At 45.6% G+C, this 17,567-nt stretch overlaps 1 protein-coding gene across 1 annotated transcript in view; it reads left to right on the plus strand.

The window, feature by feature from the left end:
* LOC135900697 (uncharacterized) overlaps nucleotides 1-16,594 on the plus strand; it is a 129,764-nt gene extending 113,170 nt beyond the window's left edge. Inside the window, exons 11-13 of the mRNA XM_070532844.1 lie at nucleotides 1,215-1,349; nucleotides 2,552-2,641; nucleotides 16,196-16,594. Of these exons, the coding sequence (XP_070388945.1) occupies nucleotides 1,215-1,349; nucleotides 2,552-2,641; nucleotides 16,196-16,540 (570 nt within the window). The 3' untranslated portion in view covers nucleotides 16,541-16,594. The remainder of the gene's footprint in view (nucleotides 1-1,214; nucleotides 1,350-2,551; nucleotides 2,642-16,195) is intronic.
* The last annotated feature ends 973 nt before the right edge of the window (nucleotides 16,595-17,567 follow it).

Below are 17,567 nucleotides of genomic sequence, written 5' to 3' on the forward strand. Positions count from 1 at the left end.
TTTTACACAGTAGTAATGAAAACATTGATTAGGACATTGCTCAAGGGCTTGCTCAAAACAGATGGTGCTTGATTCCGCAGTGATCACTATAGGGAGTGTCGCATCTATATAAATGCTATCCAGTAAATACAGAACATACTTTATGTTTGCAATCTGCAGGACGGAAAAATTTCACAATGCGAGTTGGTTTGTTTCTAGGTCTGTTTCATTTTTTTGCCATGTCATTTTCATCACTATGAGTATTTCATGTGGGTATGAGGTTTTCTGCTACATATTCAATTTTTGACGTTTAGTTGAGTCACTGGCATTTTGCTAACTGTGTTCTGGCGGGGCTGTAAATTCTACCGGTATGAATTTGATCATCCGCATCTCAGCAGCATGTATGCACGAGTTAAAGTAATGGGCACGCGATTTCGTCAGCCCAGACAGCACAGAAGTTACGCGTTTTGACCATGACAATTATTTGTGAGTCTACACTGCTTTAGTGAGATGATGCATGAGTCTTTATTTTCTGCAGTTTTCTTTTCTCAAACGGAGTTAGCTTTTCAGCTTTTCACATTGTCGCCAACAATGTTGCGAACTTCCAAAAATGTTCTCATAACGACAAGGTCTTGCAGATTTATTCTGAAAGTGCAATCTAAGCGCAACGTAAGCCTTTCTTATGTCGTTGATCGCAGTTATATACGACCCTGGACAAACAGCAACATAAAAAAGCTTCTTACTCGAAGGCCTCACCTTTACTGCTCTGCCTACCATCACTATTAATAATAATATTTGGGGTTTTACGTGCCAAAACCACTTTCTGATTATGAGGCACGCCGTAGTGGAGGACTCCGGAAATTTTGACCACCTGGGGTTCTTTAACGTGCACCTAAATCTAAGCACACGGGTGGTTTCGCATTTCGCCCCCATCGAAATGCGGCCGCCATGGCCGGGATTCGATCCCGCGACCTCGTGCTCAGCAGCCCAACACCATAGCCACTGAGCAACCACGGCGGGTTACCATCACTATTGTAGAAAATTCCATATGCACAAAGCATCCCACAATGTACTACTTTTCCACGACCACATAACTTTTTGAATGTCGAGCGGATGGTCAAATGCTTTCTTTTATTGTAGTCTTCACTACGTGACACATGGATGTCGGTGTAGAAAACGGCGTAAATATCTTCTTCGATGCGACAACTCATTGAAGCTTCATTTTTTTTTTGCAGATCATCTCTTACCAAATAGCGGAATACATTAAGAGCAAGATAACAGAAGACGAAAAAGCTAACTGGAAAACGTACTGGGAGAACAACGATGCTCTGGACTACAAGAGTGTCTACTGCCTCTTCTATAGCAATGAGGTTCGCGTTGACTTGTGTGATTCATCGTATGTCTTGCTAAGAAATTGAGATGAGTTTACGCCATAATTTTGTTTCCTTGGCGTGGATGAAATTGCTACAATATTATTTGCATGGGCCCACTTTCAGCCAAATAGAATTGTTTTAACAAAATAAATTAAATTCGTATGAAAGAATTGCCTCGTGGATCTAGCGCGAGTCGATTTTTAGCCGTAATGACCTAAATCAACGAGCATTGCAATAATCAATCAAACGAGCAATAATCAGCATTGTGCAGAACCTTGCATAGGTCAAAGTATGTAAAGCTAAGTAATTTGTTTATTGGTCATGATTTATTAGCTAATGTGTTTATTTCCAACGTTTTGGTCATTTTGTTTTGGCGAGCACTGTAGATTTTACTTAAAAATATTAAATTAAATTGTTGACATTTGCTGTAATTCAGAAAATAATGACACCGCACGAGAAATATTGAAATTAATGGGGTGGCTTGTTGGTATTGCGAATGCGAATTTCCGGTTTAAGTTTTGCAGTCGTGCCTCAGCAGTGGGTGGATTCTTACCGTCGTTTGATGCAGCGATCACCCCCATATTTAACCTCCTTGTCTCAGACGCAGCCAGCAACAACAATGATGCTTGCGTGTCAACTTGAAACGTGTTTGAAGGAAATGAGGCACTAGAGAGCAGGTCAGGGTCCGCATCACTTGACGTAACATTGCATCCTTGAAGACAACGTGACCAGTTTGACGAAGGTTTCGCCTTAGAAGGTTGGTTCACAACTGCTCTAGCGTGCCATCCAAACTTACAGAGCGGAGAAAAAAGGCACCAGACACTCAGACATTAGTCATGTGGCGCGGCCATTGCACAGTTTCTTTAAGCTTGTACTGTACGCTACAGTACTTGACTAGGATGGGCTGGAAGCTGGAGGTACCTGTAGGCTTCACAGAAAGGGGCAGAGTGACTTGAGTGTTCTGCAGCGGACTATCGCACAGTCACAGCGTAACACTAACTGAGCGCCAGTTTCAAAAGATTTAAATGACAGTCTATGTTTGAGACGTGTCCACAAGTGAGTTGTGCATAATCTCAATAGCCCCTTCATGGCCTCTTGCAAGCGGCCTGGCTTCCAGGCCAGCAAACGGTGTTGTGAATGACGATCTATGTATGCCCTTAGTGGGAGTGAGAACTCAAACGCCTCTTTTTTTCTTATAGACAACCCATGGTCATTCGGTAAACAAGAATGGAGGCACCGCAATGTCGCGCAGTCACACTGAAAGTACAAGTCATGACGGAAATTCCTCGGTAAGTTCCACGACACCTCATCTTGATTAAGTTGATAATGCTGGCATAAGCGAAATCCAGCACAAGTCCACAAATTTATAAACTGATTTTTGATTCACAGAACTTCGTAGAGATAATTTGAATCTGCGCCTTCGTGGCCGCCATCTTGTGATACTAGCACGTTCTGAAGAGGCGTAAGGAAGGCTCGTATTGCGTCGAGAAACAAATTGATAACCGAGATAAACCGGTCATGGACGGCCGTCGCAAGAACGCAGAACAGTGCACGCGTGTTAATATCACGCACTGATAACATATTCGCCGAATTATCTGGGAACTAGCACGGCGAAGGGCTGAGTCTATGGACGTCATGTGAAAACTACCAATTGACAAGCGCACGCTCTTTACAGCGATGCTGTTTATGCTGACCTTGTGCCGTCTTTGTCGGACATCGCTAAAAAGAGGTCACGTTAGCTAGCGGGAGAGGAAAAGAAGAGCTCAACTAGGAGAAAGGGGTAGGAGCGGCGCCTTTCTGCCTGTGAGAATGCAATCTTATACGCGAATCTAATCACAGGTTGTTACACGGTGCATTTTTGGCGATCGAGCCAGAGCGGTGTCGAATTTATCATCATCTACAGCAGCAGCATTAGCAGCAGCAGCAGCAGCAGCAGCAGCAGCAGCAGCAGCAGCAGCAGCCTGGTTACGCCCACTGCAGGGCAAAGACCTCTCCCATGCTTCTCCAACTACCCTGGTCTTATACTAATTGTGGCCATGTCGTCCCTGCAAACTTCTTAGCCTCATCCGCCCACCTAACTTTCTGCCGCCCCCTGCTACGCTTCCCTTCCCTTGGAATCCAGTTCATTACCCTTATTGAGCATCAGTTATTTCCCTCCTCATTACATGTCCTGCCCATGCCCATTTCTTCTTCTTGACTTCAACTAAGATGTCATTAACTCGCGTTTGCTGCCTCACCCAATCTGCTCTTTTCTTATCCCTTAACGTTACATCCATCATTCTTCTTTCCATAGCTCATTGAGTCATCAATTTAAGTAGAACCCTTTTCGTAAGCCACCAGGTTCCTGCTTCGTATGTGAGTACTGGTAAGACACAGCTGTTATACACTTTATCGACTATTGAAAAAATAGTTAATTGATAAACGAAAGCAACAAATGTTACGCTGGTGATTTGCGGCCAACGAACAATGCCCAGCGATTGAAACGCGAAAGCAGGAGCGCGTGGCTGCCGGCACTTCTTGCTGGTGCCGGCCGCCACGCCAATTGTCAATCCAATCCAGCCAATCGTCAAAGCGATTGCAGCGCCCGCATCTCCAGTGGTGGGCCTTCCGCCCAATATACAAAGCTTTGGATTAGTGGTTCCGCACATTGCATCCCGGCTACAACTACGGTAATACCACGAGTATTTCGTACTCCTGAGGAGGAAGCTGCCTACTGCGAGCGCCAGTGAGAGTTGGCTCGGGAACAGGCTCGTCGTCGTAAGGGGTGACCCCGAGGTGCATGTCAGAGATGGCAGCGCTCCTAAAGCATGCTCACCACGCGAAGCACGCAAAAGCGAAAATGAGGTGAAGGAATGGAGAAACTGGAGATTTACCATATAGAGTGCTTGCGGAGTTTGACTTGCACGGTGCAACACTCGGTGTACTTAACACAGCTTCGCTGTTCGACTATCTTCACGGAATGGAAAGGGCGGTGATTTTTTTTTTTAGCTGCTCGGCTTTGCCCATGTGGTGATTTCGCAAGACGTGGCCAACCGTGGTGTTCGCAGCTCTACCGTGTTAAACTGTTGCGGAGTATGTTATCAAAAACACGCGCGAGAAAGAAGAATTAGATGCTCGGACGTGGTACTGTATGATAGCGTGCTACAATAAGGAACTAAGCACGCAGGATAGATATTCAAGTGTTTGAAATACTCGACATGCAACCTCACACTTCAGTGTGTCGGCGTAAACGGGTTCCGCCCCTGATGACATTCTAATAAAACGTGTGGCTTGATGTATCATTTGAGTTGCTTCCACAATTCACTAATTTCCGAATTCGCACTTGCAAATCACAACGCGCGCTGACTGCTTTCTTTTCATTCACACAGCGAAATTATTGTACTGCAAGTTGCGCAAGAGTGGATTTAGAAGCTGTTCTAGTGGTAGAACTGGAAACATAATATATTTCTGAGTTGCGCCACAGTCGAGAAACGTGCCATCCCGTTGAATTCGTTGGTGGAAAAATCTGGCGTAAGATAGAAATGGAACTAAAACAATGTAGTCTACAAAGCACACAACTGAACTTCAACTAACGCGCTTTACGCTTGGGCTGGTAACTGCTACGTTAATGAAACCTATTCGTTTGCGCGAGCCAGGCTTACAAACCTTTGTAACAAAACATATACTTATTTACAGAAAAGTAATGTATATTCAGACGAACCACTTCATAATGAAAATGAATTGCACTTATTGCTGAAAAAGTGTTAGTTACACATTTTTAAAGGTTATTAGCCTTGAGCTATAATAACCGTAACCTATGGTAATAAATAAGTATCACGGCCTTGGTGGCTTCGCAGCTCGAGGTACTATTTAGGCCAGGGATCTTCCAGGCGCATTGATGAGTACGTGTGGCAGTAGGAATGAATGTGAGAGGGTTTATCTTACATTAACGCTGGCTCCAGATGAGGAAGCCCCCTCCATGTAGGAGCATTTTAAACGTATGAGTTCACATGAGGAAACATCAGCACACCTCTCACTGCACTAAAGGTGTCCGCTTTTAAAACCATCATCTTCCCTAGGAGAGTAGGCTAGGGAATCTGATCACTGTAGCTCGGCAAATCACAATCGTCGGATCGGTCCCAATATCCCTCCCATGTGTTCACATCGTTTCGCCGGACTCCACCTCCTATGTTGCACCTTCATCCCGCATATGGCGCAGGCGTCTAGCAGTCTCGGAATCCCAGGCGAACGTTGTTCCCACGGTAGCATTCTACGTTGGCCAATTTCATCAATTAGTTTACCGTGCCAGGATTAGGCTCATTTAGAGTGGTCATCGCTGTCCTTCTCACCCCGAAGTGACATCCTTTGTTTGCGTGTGACAGTCTATTTCGTGGCCCGCCGTCATCTGGGCGCGCGCTCATGAAAGGACTGTCTCATGAAAAATGTCTAGATAGTCCTCATTGTCGTATTGAGACGCAACAGTAAGCAACACACATGCTACGCCATTGTTTGTCAAGTGGAGCTACAATGATATCTCTATTTTTCTAATAATCTGTGGAACAAAAGTATGAATCTGTTTTAGACGAATTGAACAAAAAATTTCAGCAGCAGGAGAACTTCTATTCAGCATTCGGGCGATTAGCCCAAGGCTGTGTTCTGCGATCAGTGCTTTAGGCATGACACGAACAACATGGAGACAACAAGGATTATATGGAAATAGCTTTTTCAGGGCGGAGCATAATGGCATAGATAGACTATCAACACAATAGGAAAAGCTGCGCTACAGTGACTTCATTTCAGCCTTTATTCTTCTTGAAGTGCGGTTTGCGCAGCCAACATTTTCTAATATCATTGTATGTGTTCCAAGACTAAGTATTTATAATTGGCCATATAATCAGTACAATATTATACAAGCACAGATTGTGAATAAACATAGGAAAGGTGGTTTGGTTCGATCTAAAATAGGCGCCATTTATTCTTTCACCAACATCGACCAGCAACCCATGAAACGACATTAATTACCTGCATTTTCTACAGCGGATACTTATACACAGCGCCTCTCTTCTGGTTCTGCCCAATTTGTCATTGTCACTATCACACCCCACTTAAATTTACTTTTTCATTTGTGGCCACAACTTGATAAAACTTCCATCACTTATGTATTTTGACAAGCTGATTTCAAATATGCAATTGGTTTTCCCATGCAACAAGTACTTTTCACAATATAAGCAATTCATATTTTTTTGTACGGACTAATTTGGAGGCAAGTTCTCTCTACAATGCTGGCTGTTAATGAAGGAGACTGGCACATCAAAATGATGTTGAATGATCAGAGGTTGCAGTGCTACCAGAATGAATGTTCTAAACTGATTTATGCCGAAGTTAGAGCATGTCAAAATTTTGTAAGCAGAAGGCATTAGTGAAACCCTGGAGAAATTATTACTTTTTCAAAATTTCTGTAATGATATTTGTTTACATTTTAGGCCTACTGCACTCCCAATGTGTCCACGTTTCTGACGAAAAAAGAATTATTGCAACAACATGAGTAGAACCAGAGATATCGTCACTCCAAAACTACACTACCATCAAAAATGTCGTTTTGAGAAAACGAGAAAGAACATTTCAGGACATGTTCGTGGTGATTACTGCAAATGCTTGAATACTAACTTGATCAAGGATGATACAGGGGTCTAACCAGGCAAGAATGAATGTTTTTCACAAATTTGGACCAAAATTAAGGCATGTCAAAATTTTCAAAGTAAAAGCTAATGCAGCTGCCAGAAAAAATTATTATTTTTAGAAATTTTCTGTAATGATATTTATTCATAATTTAGGCCTACTTCACTGACCAATTAACTACCTTTCTGGCCAAAATATAATTACTGCTGTAGGACAAGCACAACTGAATATATTGTTGCTCCAAGACAATGACACCATCAGAAATGCTGCTTTGAGAAAACGGGCCAAAATATTTCCGTTTATTCACAGATCCCCCCCACCGATATATCTCGAAATGAACCAGGGGAGTAGTCAGGATGCATGCTGTCATGGTGCTTTTTTTGACTGCCTTAGCAAGGCCATGTGATGCTGCCCTTTTTTTGGTAGAACTTGTACTCCGCCGCAAGTCCTTTTCTTTTGCCCTGCTGGACCCAGTGGGTGTTATATTCATGTCGAGCTCTGATAGCACTGCTGCAGCTGCATACTCGTTGCCAGCATTAAAACGCAGCACAGCTTCTGCAACAGCTGCCTGTACTGCAACAAGAGACCAGTGCTGCTCTTTTGCTAGCAAGCTCCAGATTACAGAGTGCAGAGACTCATTCGAATTCTGAGTCCTTCCCCTCAGGCACCTCTGCAGCAGGCTCTTCTCTGACAAGCGCTGATACACTGATAAAAGAGCTGCAGCGACATCACTAGGCAAATTGTATTTGTGACTAGGTTCTGGCTCCCCTTTGGCCTTTGCTGCATTGTGAGGGCACCAAGACTGCTCACCAGCCGGGCACAGGGAATGGTTTGGGCAACTGTCAGTGGAAGTCACATGATAAAAAGTTGCCATCACTGCACGGCTAATGGCTTCCACATCACCAACATGTGATTTTAGGGCTCGCCCATAGCAGACAGCCAACCTGTCGACCAGCTCAGCTGTCAATCTCCCCTTGCCACCGAGGCTTCGTTTGCCTTCACCCTTGTGTTTCTCTAATAAGTTGCGGAGTGCGGTGCCCATGCGTTTCCTCACATAGTTGATGCAATCCTCCTTTTCTACTTCAATGTATCCGTAAACTTTCGCTTCTCTAATTGCATTGTATGTGCGGCTGTCACCGTCACACAACATGGTGGTATAGCGAAGGTTATGTCGCTGAAGTGACCTCTATAACAAGATTTTGCCTGCATCTACTTCCATCTGGCCAGACTTGCAGCTTGTGTTTTTTTGGCACTGGTGGCTCAACTTCCAAAGGTCATAGCCTTCACTGTCTGGCTTAGGGCCATTCTCGCCGCCCAAACAAAAGTTAGACATCACATGGTAATCGAGCACAGATCGAGTGAAGAGTTCAACAACAGTTCCAACACCAATATGTGAGGAATGTCCCCTTGTCAACCAAGTTCCGTCGTAGCACACAGCAATGTTCTTTTTGTGTCCGAAACTAATGTCCTCATACAATTCAGTGACTTCTTTCGCACACCGAGTCATTACGGTCGCGGCAGCTCGGGGTGCAGCAGGCTCTAGCGTCTTCTTTAGGTGCCGCTGAAACGTCTCATTGTGGAGTCCCCGGCGCGAAAGCCCCATCAACGCGAAGATGTCGTTCATGGCTGTTTGGCCATTTCCACTGCTGATCATTGCACGTGTGGCTAACATGTTAACCTCAACCGGATTACATGTCTTTTCACCATCAACTCTGCGCGAGTTCCATTGCGCCGCAACTTCACCACAATTCTCGCACAACACGACCAGTTTCTTGGCGAGGCCGTAGTCACGGTCGCCCGTGACTGCTTTCGCACACCCTCCGCATACCTTGCATCTCAAGGCAGCAAGCAGCACATTGACAATGTTCAGGTCAACAATCGCGTATAAAGCTGCAATGTCCACGGCTGAAGACGATGACGCGTCGCTTGCATGAGTGAAAACAGCAGTCTTTCGCGCTGTTGCCGGCGTCGCCTCGAGTTTATCAAGCGTGACTTGATCACGGACCCTCACTTGAGCTATTTCGCTGCTCGTGACAGTTCTAGCCCCAACTCTCACACTGCCGGAGTCGGCGCGAAGGATGCCGTCGTTCTGCAGTACGCGATCACCTGCATCGCCGCGAGCCGCAACTCTCACACTGCCGGAGTCGGCGCGAAGGATGCCGTCGTTCTGCAGTACGCGATCACCTGCATCGCCGCGAGCCGCAACTCTCACACTGCCGGAGTCGGCGCGAAGGATGCCGTCGTTCTGCAGTACGCGATCACCTGCATCGCCGCGAGCCGCAACTCTCACACTGCCGGAGTCGGCGCGAAGGATGCCGTCGTTCTGCAGTACGCGATCACCTGCATCGCCGCGAGCCGCAACTCTCACATGGCCGGAGTCGGCGCGAAGGATGCCGTCGGTCTGCAGATCGCTATCAGCAGCATCGCTGCGAATCGCTTGCTGACCCGCTGTAGAGACGCGCGATACATCGCCGTTGTCGGATGCACCAGTACCGCGAGTCACTTGCTCATCGGTTCTAGAGCCGCGCGCTGTTGGACCGCTATCACCTCCATCGCCGTTGTCGGGTGCCTTAGCGACGAAAGTCGCTTGCTCATCCGTTGCAGTGTCCCGCGATGTCGTGCCCTTAGCACGTTTCTTATTTTTTGCTCGCTTTCGGCCGAACTGATAGACAGTGTGAAACTTTTTCGGTCCTAGGCATTTTGTCATGGCGCGGTCACAGAACACCTATGGCGCGGTCGCAACCAAAGACAAAATGGCGCCTCTCCTAGCCAAATTTTCCTATCCAGTGCCCTAAGCCAATAACATGATGCCATCGTATCCACGTGATCCTAACTGGCCAATGACGACTTTCTATGCACGCTTTCTTTTCTCGTTTTATTTGTGAACGCGGCGAGCGCAGGGTTGCTGACTGAGTGATAAAAAGCCAAACGCGCGAGCTTTTCAACGATACCAAAATGGCCGCGGTTGACCGAGCCGTTCACGAGTTATAGGCAACCGAAATAAGCGCAATTCGTACACAATTTAGAGGCCTGTGGGTGTGGCAACGAATCTTTGAATCGCTGTTACGCCATCAATACGAGGTATATTTAAATAAAAAGTTGCAGAGTGCGGGTTGGTAGTAGGAACACGAAAATAAGATTTCTGAAAACTCGATTCTCGGGCAAATTTTCGGCTCCTAAGAGCCGTGTCTCCTCTTATATGGAAATAGCTTTTTGAGAGCGGAGCATAATAGCATAGATAGATTACCAACACAATAGGAAAAGCTGCGCTACAGTGACTTCTTTTCAGTTTTTATTCTTCTTGAAGTGCGGTTTGCGCGGCCAACATTTTCTAATATCATTGTATGTGTTCCAAGACAAAGTATTTATAATTGGCCATATAATCAGTACAATACTATACAAGCACAAATTGCGAAGAAACATAGGAAAGGTGGTTTGGTATGGCCTAACATAGGCGCCATTTATTCTTTCGCCAACATCGACCAGCAGCCCATGAAACGACATTAATTACCTGCATTTTCTACAGCGGATACTTATACATAGCGCCTTTCTTCTGGTTCGGCCCAATTTGTCATTGTCACTAGCGTTCCCACTGTCATTCAAAGATTCGGCATCACGTGTAGCACCAAGAGCGGGAGCTGCGATGTGCGTGAACTGATGTGCGTGCTGGCCAGTGCGCCACCGTGTGGCTTGAGAAATTTTCGCATACAACTGTCTGCTTACGCAAAGTACTCGGATGTCCATATTTTCGAAGTGTGGCTACACACAAGATTAGGGCCGCTCTTAAGAATGTTGCGCGATGCTGACATTTTTCCACCTTCCTTCCATCTCTATGTTCCTCGTTAGTTTTGTAGCCAATGCCTTGTTTAGACCATTGGAGATCATGTCCTTTTGGAAAGTACCTATGATTAGTATTGCAGGGATAAAAATATTGATCCGGTACTGCCGGCATTGTTGCGACGACACACGTGTCGCCAACTGATTTCCGTCTCATTTGTATCTACTAAATGTTAACAAGTTATTTGCAAGTGCCAGTGGATTACGCATAAAAACCATTTTATTTCTGTAATAACGTAGTTCTGTACTAATGCTCCTGAATGTTGATCCTGATAGACTCGGCATGTGTCTGACTACCCCTGTACTCTTTACAGCTATTTGCAAATCACCATTATTAAATGCAAGGGCTTGAGCTATATACAAAGGAAGGTACTGCTATACACGTCATTGTATTTATAGTGTCGGTTTCCTTTGTTTCTGGAGAGTTGCGTGTATTAGCAATAAAAACTGGAAGTTACGTGTGCCAGCCATTTTTATGAGCTTTGTAATAATTATTCAAAATTGTATGTATCTCTAGTACAAGAACACAGCAACGTTATCCTAAAGTAGGAGAGTGGGCTACGATATACGTCTCGCTATGTCTTTCAAGGGACGTACACTCGGCCACAAAAGTTTGCGGACCACGGCATCTCAGAAAACTTTGAATTTGCGACCAGCCTGTAACAGTAGTCAGTAAAACCGAATATCTCAACATTATTCCCATGTACTGGTAGATGCTGTAAATGCGAATACTAGGCTGCGTAGTGAGGCTAGGTTGATTTTTAGCTTTTGCTCAGATTTCGTGTTCTGTAAAGTTTTATCGACGAGTGTGCATAAGCGTTCGAGTCATTATTAAGCGTATGCGAATACTCAATGTTTCGAAGATTCGGATTGGTTCTTGCTGTTCAAATGATATTTATTTTAGCATTCAGTGTTCGAATTTGTACTTTCTCTTCCAATATAACGGATAACATTTATTTGAGTCTTACGGGAAGGCTGGCAGTTCCCAGTGTCGACGGTATCCTATGGTTCCGCTGTCGTAGTCTCGGTTGCAGCAGATAGACACTGGTTGCTGAAAGAAACAATATAGTGGCTTACATTCGCTCATCGGTATCCGGCTGTTCATTGAGGAACGTCACCTGCCGACCTTCAAACCGGGTTATACGCGCGCATGCGGCGATAACAGCAGGCCGAATCAGACGAGACCGAAAAGCCCTAACACGTCATCACTGCGGTGCTAGAATCTGTTATTTTTGTCGTGATGAAGAATGAGTTCCGCACTTTATTAGCTCAAAGGCTACTATGGCTTCGTTTTGGTCATCATGAATGAGTCAGAGAGGTAACACTCTGCAGGCTAATCATGCTTCCAACCTCAATACACGAACATTTTTTTTTTTTGCTGAAGAAGACTTCCATCGGTGTTCTATTGACGTAGAAGTTCTCTCAGCCACATATTCGTGCAAAGCTTAAGCTTGCTTTCCTAGTTCTCCATATAGAAGGAAATTGAAATGGGGTGGTGGTTTGTTATACGCGGAGATCTATCCACTGCATTTACAAACCGAGCATCGAGTACAATGACGTTTGGATGTTTCATGGACGCTATCCTCCGCATACTTTCGCTGTGTCGGTAGGTATCGAACGTATACTCTCCCTGATCTCCACAGTTCATCCTTATGTAAACGCACAGAACACTTTAATGTCTGCGATATCTGCAGTTCTTTATATACCGCTATTTGCGTAACGAAGACATGTCGACAGCTCCTCAACGCCAACCACAGCGCGGATGAAAAGGAAGGCCAAAAAGGCTATACCACTCGTATTGGATGGTTTCTTTTTGTACACGTCTTCTTTAGCACTTAATACCTGTTGTATTCTGTGAAAGAAATATTGCATGACCGGCGTTGTTGCTTTATGTTGTTGAATCCAATATCTTGAGTGCAACAACGGGTAACAGAATCGTGATGTGCTGGAAGCATGAAATATTTCATAAACAGACGATGCGTCGGAATACTTTAAGGCTTGCCGTAACAGTCTTCGTATATTTCTTTAGTAAATACGTTAAGCAGATAAATGTTACACTGCTTATAAAACGTAGCAACATGTAAAAGGCGAATTGAATAATATACACGTATTGTTCAATTTACCCAGAGTAGAACGCTATCGGAAATCTTATACGTCCATTGTGGGGAAATGTTCGCTTGCGTCATTCTTTTCCGACATATATATTTTAGAAGATGCCATGCATAAATCAAATACCTAGAAGCTACCGCGCTTTTACCCACCCTCATTTTGTTCGAAATAAAACAGCTTTATCGGCATTTATTGGTTTCCTTATTGCTTAGGTCTCAGATATTGCCACTGTCTTACCATTTAGGTAACATATTTATGGGGGAGCGCTCGAACAATTACATGGATGGATGGATGCAAAACTTTAATCAAGATCCCTAGGTACGCGACTCAGTGCGCTGCGGGCCGCTCCCAGATTGGGACAGTCAAGCCATGCCTTACCGCCGCATCGTGGGCCCTCTGTGCAGCCCATAGTTGCGCCCCGGCATCGGGGCTCTTGATAGCGGAGAGCCACTTGTCCTCATTGATTTGTTCTGTGCCTCGTAACGAGAGGCAATTACATAAAGTAATTACTTAACAAGAGCTTTATCCGGAGTCCTAATTAACTATGTTGTCTAGGAGCAACTCGTATCACCGACACACAGAAATTCTGGCAAGAGGTTCAGATAGGGGGGGGACACTTCGTATACATCCCATTGGCCGTTTTCGAGCAGACGCTCTTTCGACGCTAGCGCCAAGGTCCCCTTCAGTTACGGCCCTAACTAATGGGCGACGCATGATTGTTTACGTTGTCATGGTAACAGCAATAGCAGCCGCGTGGCACCTCCTCTCCCAAAAGCTTTTCTTTCCTTTTTGTTTTTTATTATGCCGACCCACTCCTCTCTCTTTCCCCCTTTCCCCCGTGCCACGCGCGCCGCTCACTTTTTTTCTTTTTACCCGTAAGCGGCGCGTTCTTTTTTTTTTTAGCGCGCGCGGCGCGCCACGCGCCAGCTCGCAAGCAATGCGCGCGCTACGCCGCGCATTGGCATTGCTTGCGAGCTGGCGCGTGGTGCACCGTGGGCTATGCGTTGGCACGCACGCAGTCTTGCCCATACATATATTATACCAGCATGTGCCGGGACATAAAAAAAATTCCACTTCCAACACAACAGATGTTTAGTCTCGCTTTATTGAATCCGTTTCCGAAAACAGATTTTTCTTACAACGTGGTGTGATAAACGCTCAAAAAATGAGCAAAAGTGAAAGGTGCATGACATATACAAGAGTACTAAAGGCAAAAGTTCACAGATGGTGAAATAACAAAAGAAAGTGCTAGAAAACGCGAAGGCCGTTTCATGTACACACATAAAAAAACAAGATTTTTATATAACCTCATCAAGACCTAAATGTAGACGAGCTCCTGATATATGCACTAAGATATTGCACAAAATTGGACAACGTGTATAACATAGTCATTACAACTATAAGAAGGGAAAACTCACTGGTAATGGCAAAAACAATGACACACAAAATACCTGAAAGATAGAATAAAATGCTAACATTGTTTGATTGAGAGCCATACGAAAAGAAAGCTTACTTATAAATCTGCACGAAAGCATATGAAATGCGTGGCATGTTCATTACTGCTGAACAAATTAAAAAAACAAGGCAGAAAAAAATAACATTGTACTAAAAGCTGAAACACACATAATCACATTATCTTGCACTTGGCCACAACTTGAGTAACGGTGGCAAGGGGAACAGGAGGTAGACGGCTTTTGCAGCAGCACATAGAAAACATTCGCAGAAAGAAAGGCTTATTCCTCAATCAAAGACCAGGTAAAACAAGCCAACACGACTTTTCTTTCTACCCGAATGCAATGCTTGGCAATAAAATTACGTCACTTATGGCACTAAGTCGTACCTACGGGGCTCTCCTTTGTATAATGAACATGAACTGCAAAAATCTGCATGTAGGACACTTGCAATGCTCATGCTTTCCAGAAGAAAAAAAAGCGTATCATGCCTACACATGAAGCTTGTTCGCGCGGTTTTCCCATCGGGGGTTACTGAGATAGTACACAAACACTAAGAGTAATTTTTCAGCTGTTAGTAGGTTTGTAGAACGTGATACACAGAAAAAGCACTGAGGGCGGTATGGAAAGCTGGGCAAGTTACTGAAGTTGCAGAGTGAGACTTGGAAGAGAAAAACACAAGTCACAGAACAGGTGACAATGAGGAGGAACATCTATTTGTCAGCTTTCTCTACCGGGAAGAGGCAAGTGTAGCACAATCAAGGCGGAACGACGTCCGGAGCCTCATGGAGCACACAAATGGACAGGGCTGTGTTCGTGTAGATGCGCCTTCTGATGTCCTTGGGTCTGAGCGCTCACCTGTTGTCTTTAGGCACCCGGAACAACCTTGCAGGACTTCTTTTTGAGGTATTTGTGCGCCACTGCACGATGCACGAGCGGTACGAGTTGTGAAACGGGTAAAACATCGCGGAGCACAAGCACACAGCTACCGATGACCACAGAACTGACGAAACTAGCCGCGTCGGTCAACGCACAGCAGTGCACGCATCTCGATGACAGTACATAACAAAAATAAAGCGTTACGTAGCGGACAAAGCAGCAGCCGGGCCGGCGGGCTCGGCACGGTGGTGCGGGCGCGCAGTCGAAGGTGAGGGAGTTGCGAGGGTGGTACGAGAGAGGGCGTGTGGAGGGGAGTTGAGAGGGGTGAAGGGCTTGGCCACCTGGATCGGCGCGCGTGCGCGCGACGATCTACGAGGCCATGCAAGGGAAACGGATTTTTGCGTCGCCCATTACAGAGATGGCGCCAATTTCCTGTGCCACCGGAACCGGGGAGTGTACCCCCCTGGTTCAGAGCGAGTTACCCAAGTAAGATCAATAATGAAAACATAAAGAAAGTGTAGCTACAACTGGACTGCCTATGTCTGTTTGTGTGGTACGCAATAAATGGTGTGCACTGGCACCTGCTGCTCGAGCAGTAATTTGCCCGCGTTCACTGCAAGCCTGCATAGACTGTGTACGTTTTACAGTCCGATGAAATACGCCCTACGACAGTACAGAGGCATATTTTGTGAAACTCAAGGAAGATTATTATGGTAGGTAATCCTTATGCAGTGACTGTAAAAGCTTCACACCTGTTATGGATATGAAACCGCCGGCATCACTTCTTACATCGAACATGCATTTCGCTTTGCTTTTATGTTCAAGCTTTTTGTAACTATCGAGCGGGCTGTACAGATTATGTTTTAAAACCCTCGCTTTTCTTGTTTTTTTTGTTGCTTTCTCTTTCAGACCGCAAAAAAGAAGAGCAAGCGACAGACACACTATCGCATCGACGAAGCGCTCTTCGACGAGGAGAAGCAGGCCAGCCACATCCGGGGTTCCCGCATCGCGTACACGACCTTCCAGGCGCTGCCATCCATGCAGCGCCAGGTGCTTCCATCCGTGCAGCTGTCGCCCGCTCAGCTGTTCCTGGTCGCGCACTGCGCCTTCAGCTGCACGCGAGCCAGCCCGGAGAACGCGCACAAGCCGGCCAACGCACTCTGCATGGTGATCTTCATTCACTCGCGAGGACTGGCGTCCCTCCCGTGCGGCCACGGACGGGACCGGGCGTTCGGGCCGTGCACCTACGCCTGAACGGGGGCGGAACGATTTTGCTACGAGGAGGCATTAAAACCTGAAACTATCGTATCTGCGCAAATTTTACAGCGTTTTGAGTGATCCTCAGAAAAAAAGAGTTTGCAGAACGATGTTGCATACGTGCCGAAAGGCCGCCATAACGTTATACGACCACGCGAAAGGTTTTGTTATACGCAAATACAGTCATACTCTCTGGCAGGTGCGAGTAGCCAGTGCCTGAGCAAACAGCGGCAGCTATCCTCTACTTTCGGAGTGGGGCGGCTTTTTGCTATTCAGAAAAAAATCCGGTTTTGTTCATCATATTAATTCATCTTTATGGCGTGCGCGTCACTTTGACACAATGAGTTTCCGCGCTTTTGTGAGGTCGAGCTACAGACAGGGGAAGTGGGTGCAACCTGAAACTTTTTGACCAATAGCAGAGGCCTAATGGCGAAAAGGCGCGAATCCGAAAGAATTATTTTTCTTTTGTTCAGTCGAATCATGGATAATCAGTGTGTAGACGTCTTGTCAGATGGGGAGCTATCGTGGTTTTCATGACGTCGCATGACAAGACAGGCGAAGCGGTGGTGGTTCAAAAAAGCTTTTGACCTATCGCAGATGGCTGATTGCAGAATTGCAATAGAAAAGTTTGGAACATAATAATAATAATATAATATTTGGGGTTTTACGTGCCAAAACCACTTTCTGATTATGAGGCACGCCGTAGTGGAGGACTCCGGAAATTTAGACCACCTGGGGTTCTTTAACGTGCACCTAAATCTAAGCACACGGGTGTTTTCGCATTTCGCCCCTATCGAAATGCGGCCGCCGTAGTTTGGAACAGCTTTACGTTATAGCACCCCAGCTCTTGTTTGATTTGTGCTAAGCTAGCTTTGAGCAATTTGTTTTCGGCAGGAATGCGTTTGTATTCAGGACCTTCAGTTATGGCTTTGGCAGTGGATGACACATTATCTCCTTCACACCTTGTTTACAGGGTGTCCCAGCTAACTTTAACGAGAGTTGCCAGGTAGCTGCACAGTCGAGA

Source organism: Dermacentor albipictus, chromosome 2, assembly GCF_038994185.2.
Source record: "Dermacentor albipictus isolate Rhodes 1998 colony chromosome 2, USDA_Dalb.pri_finalv2, whole genome shotgun sequence".
NCBI lineage: Eukaryota > Metazoa > Arthropoda > Arachnida > Ixodida > Ixodidae > Dermacentor > Dermacentor albipictus.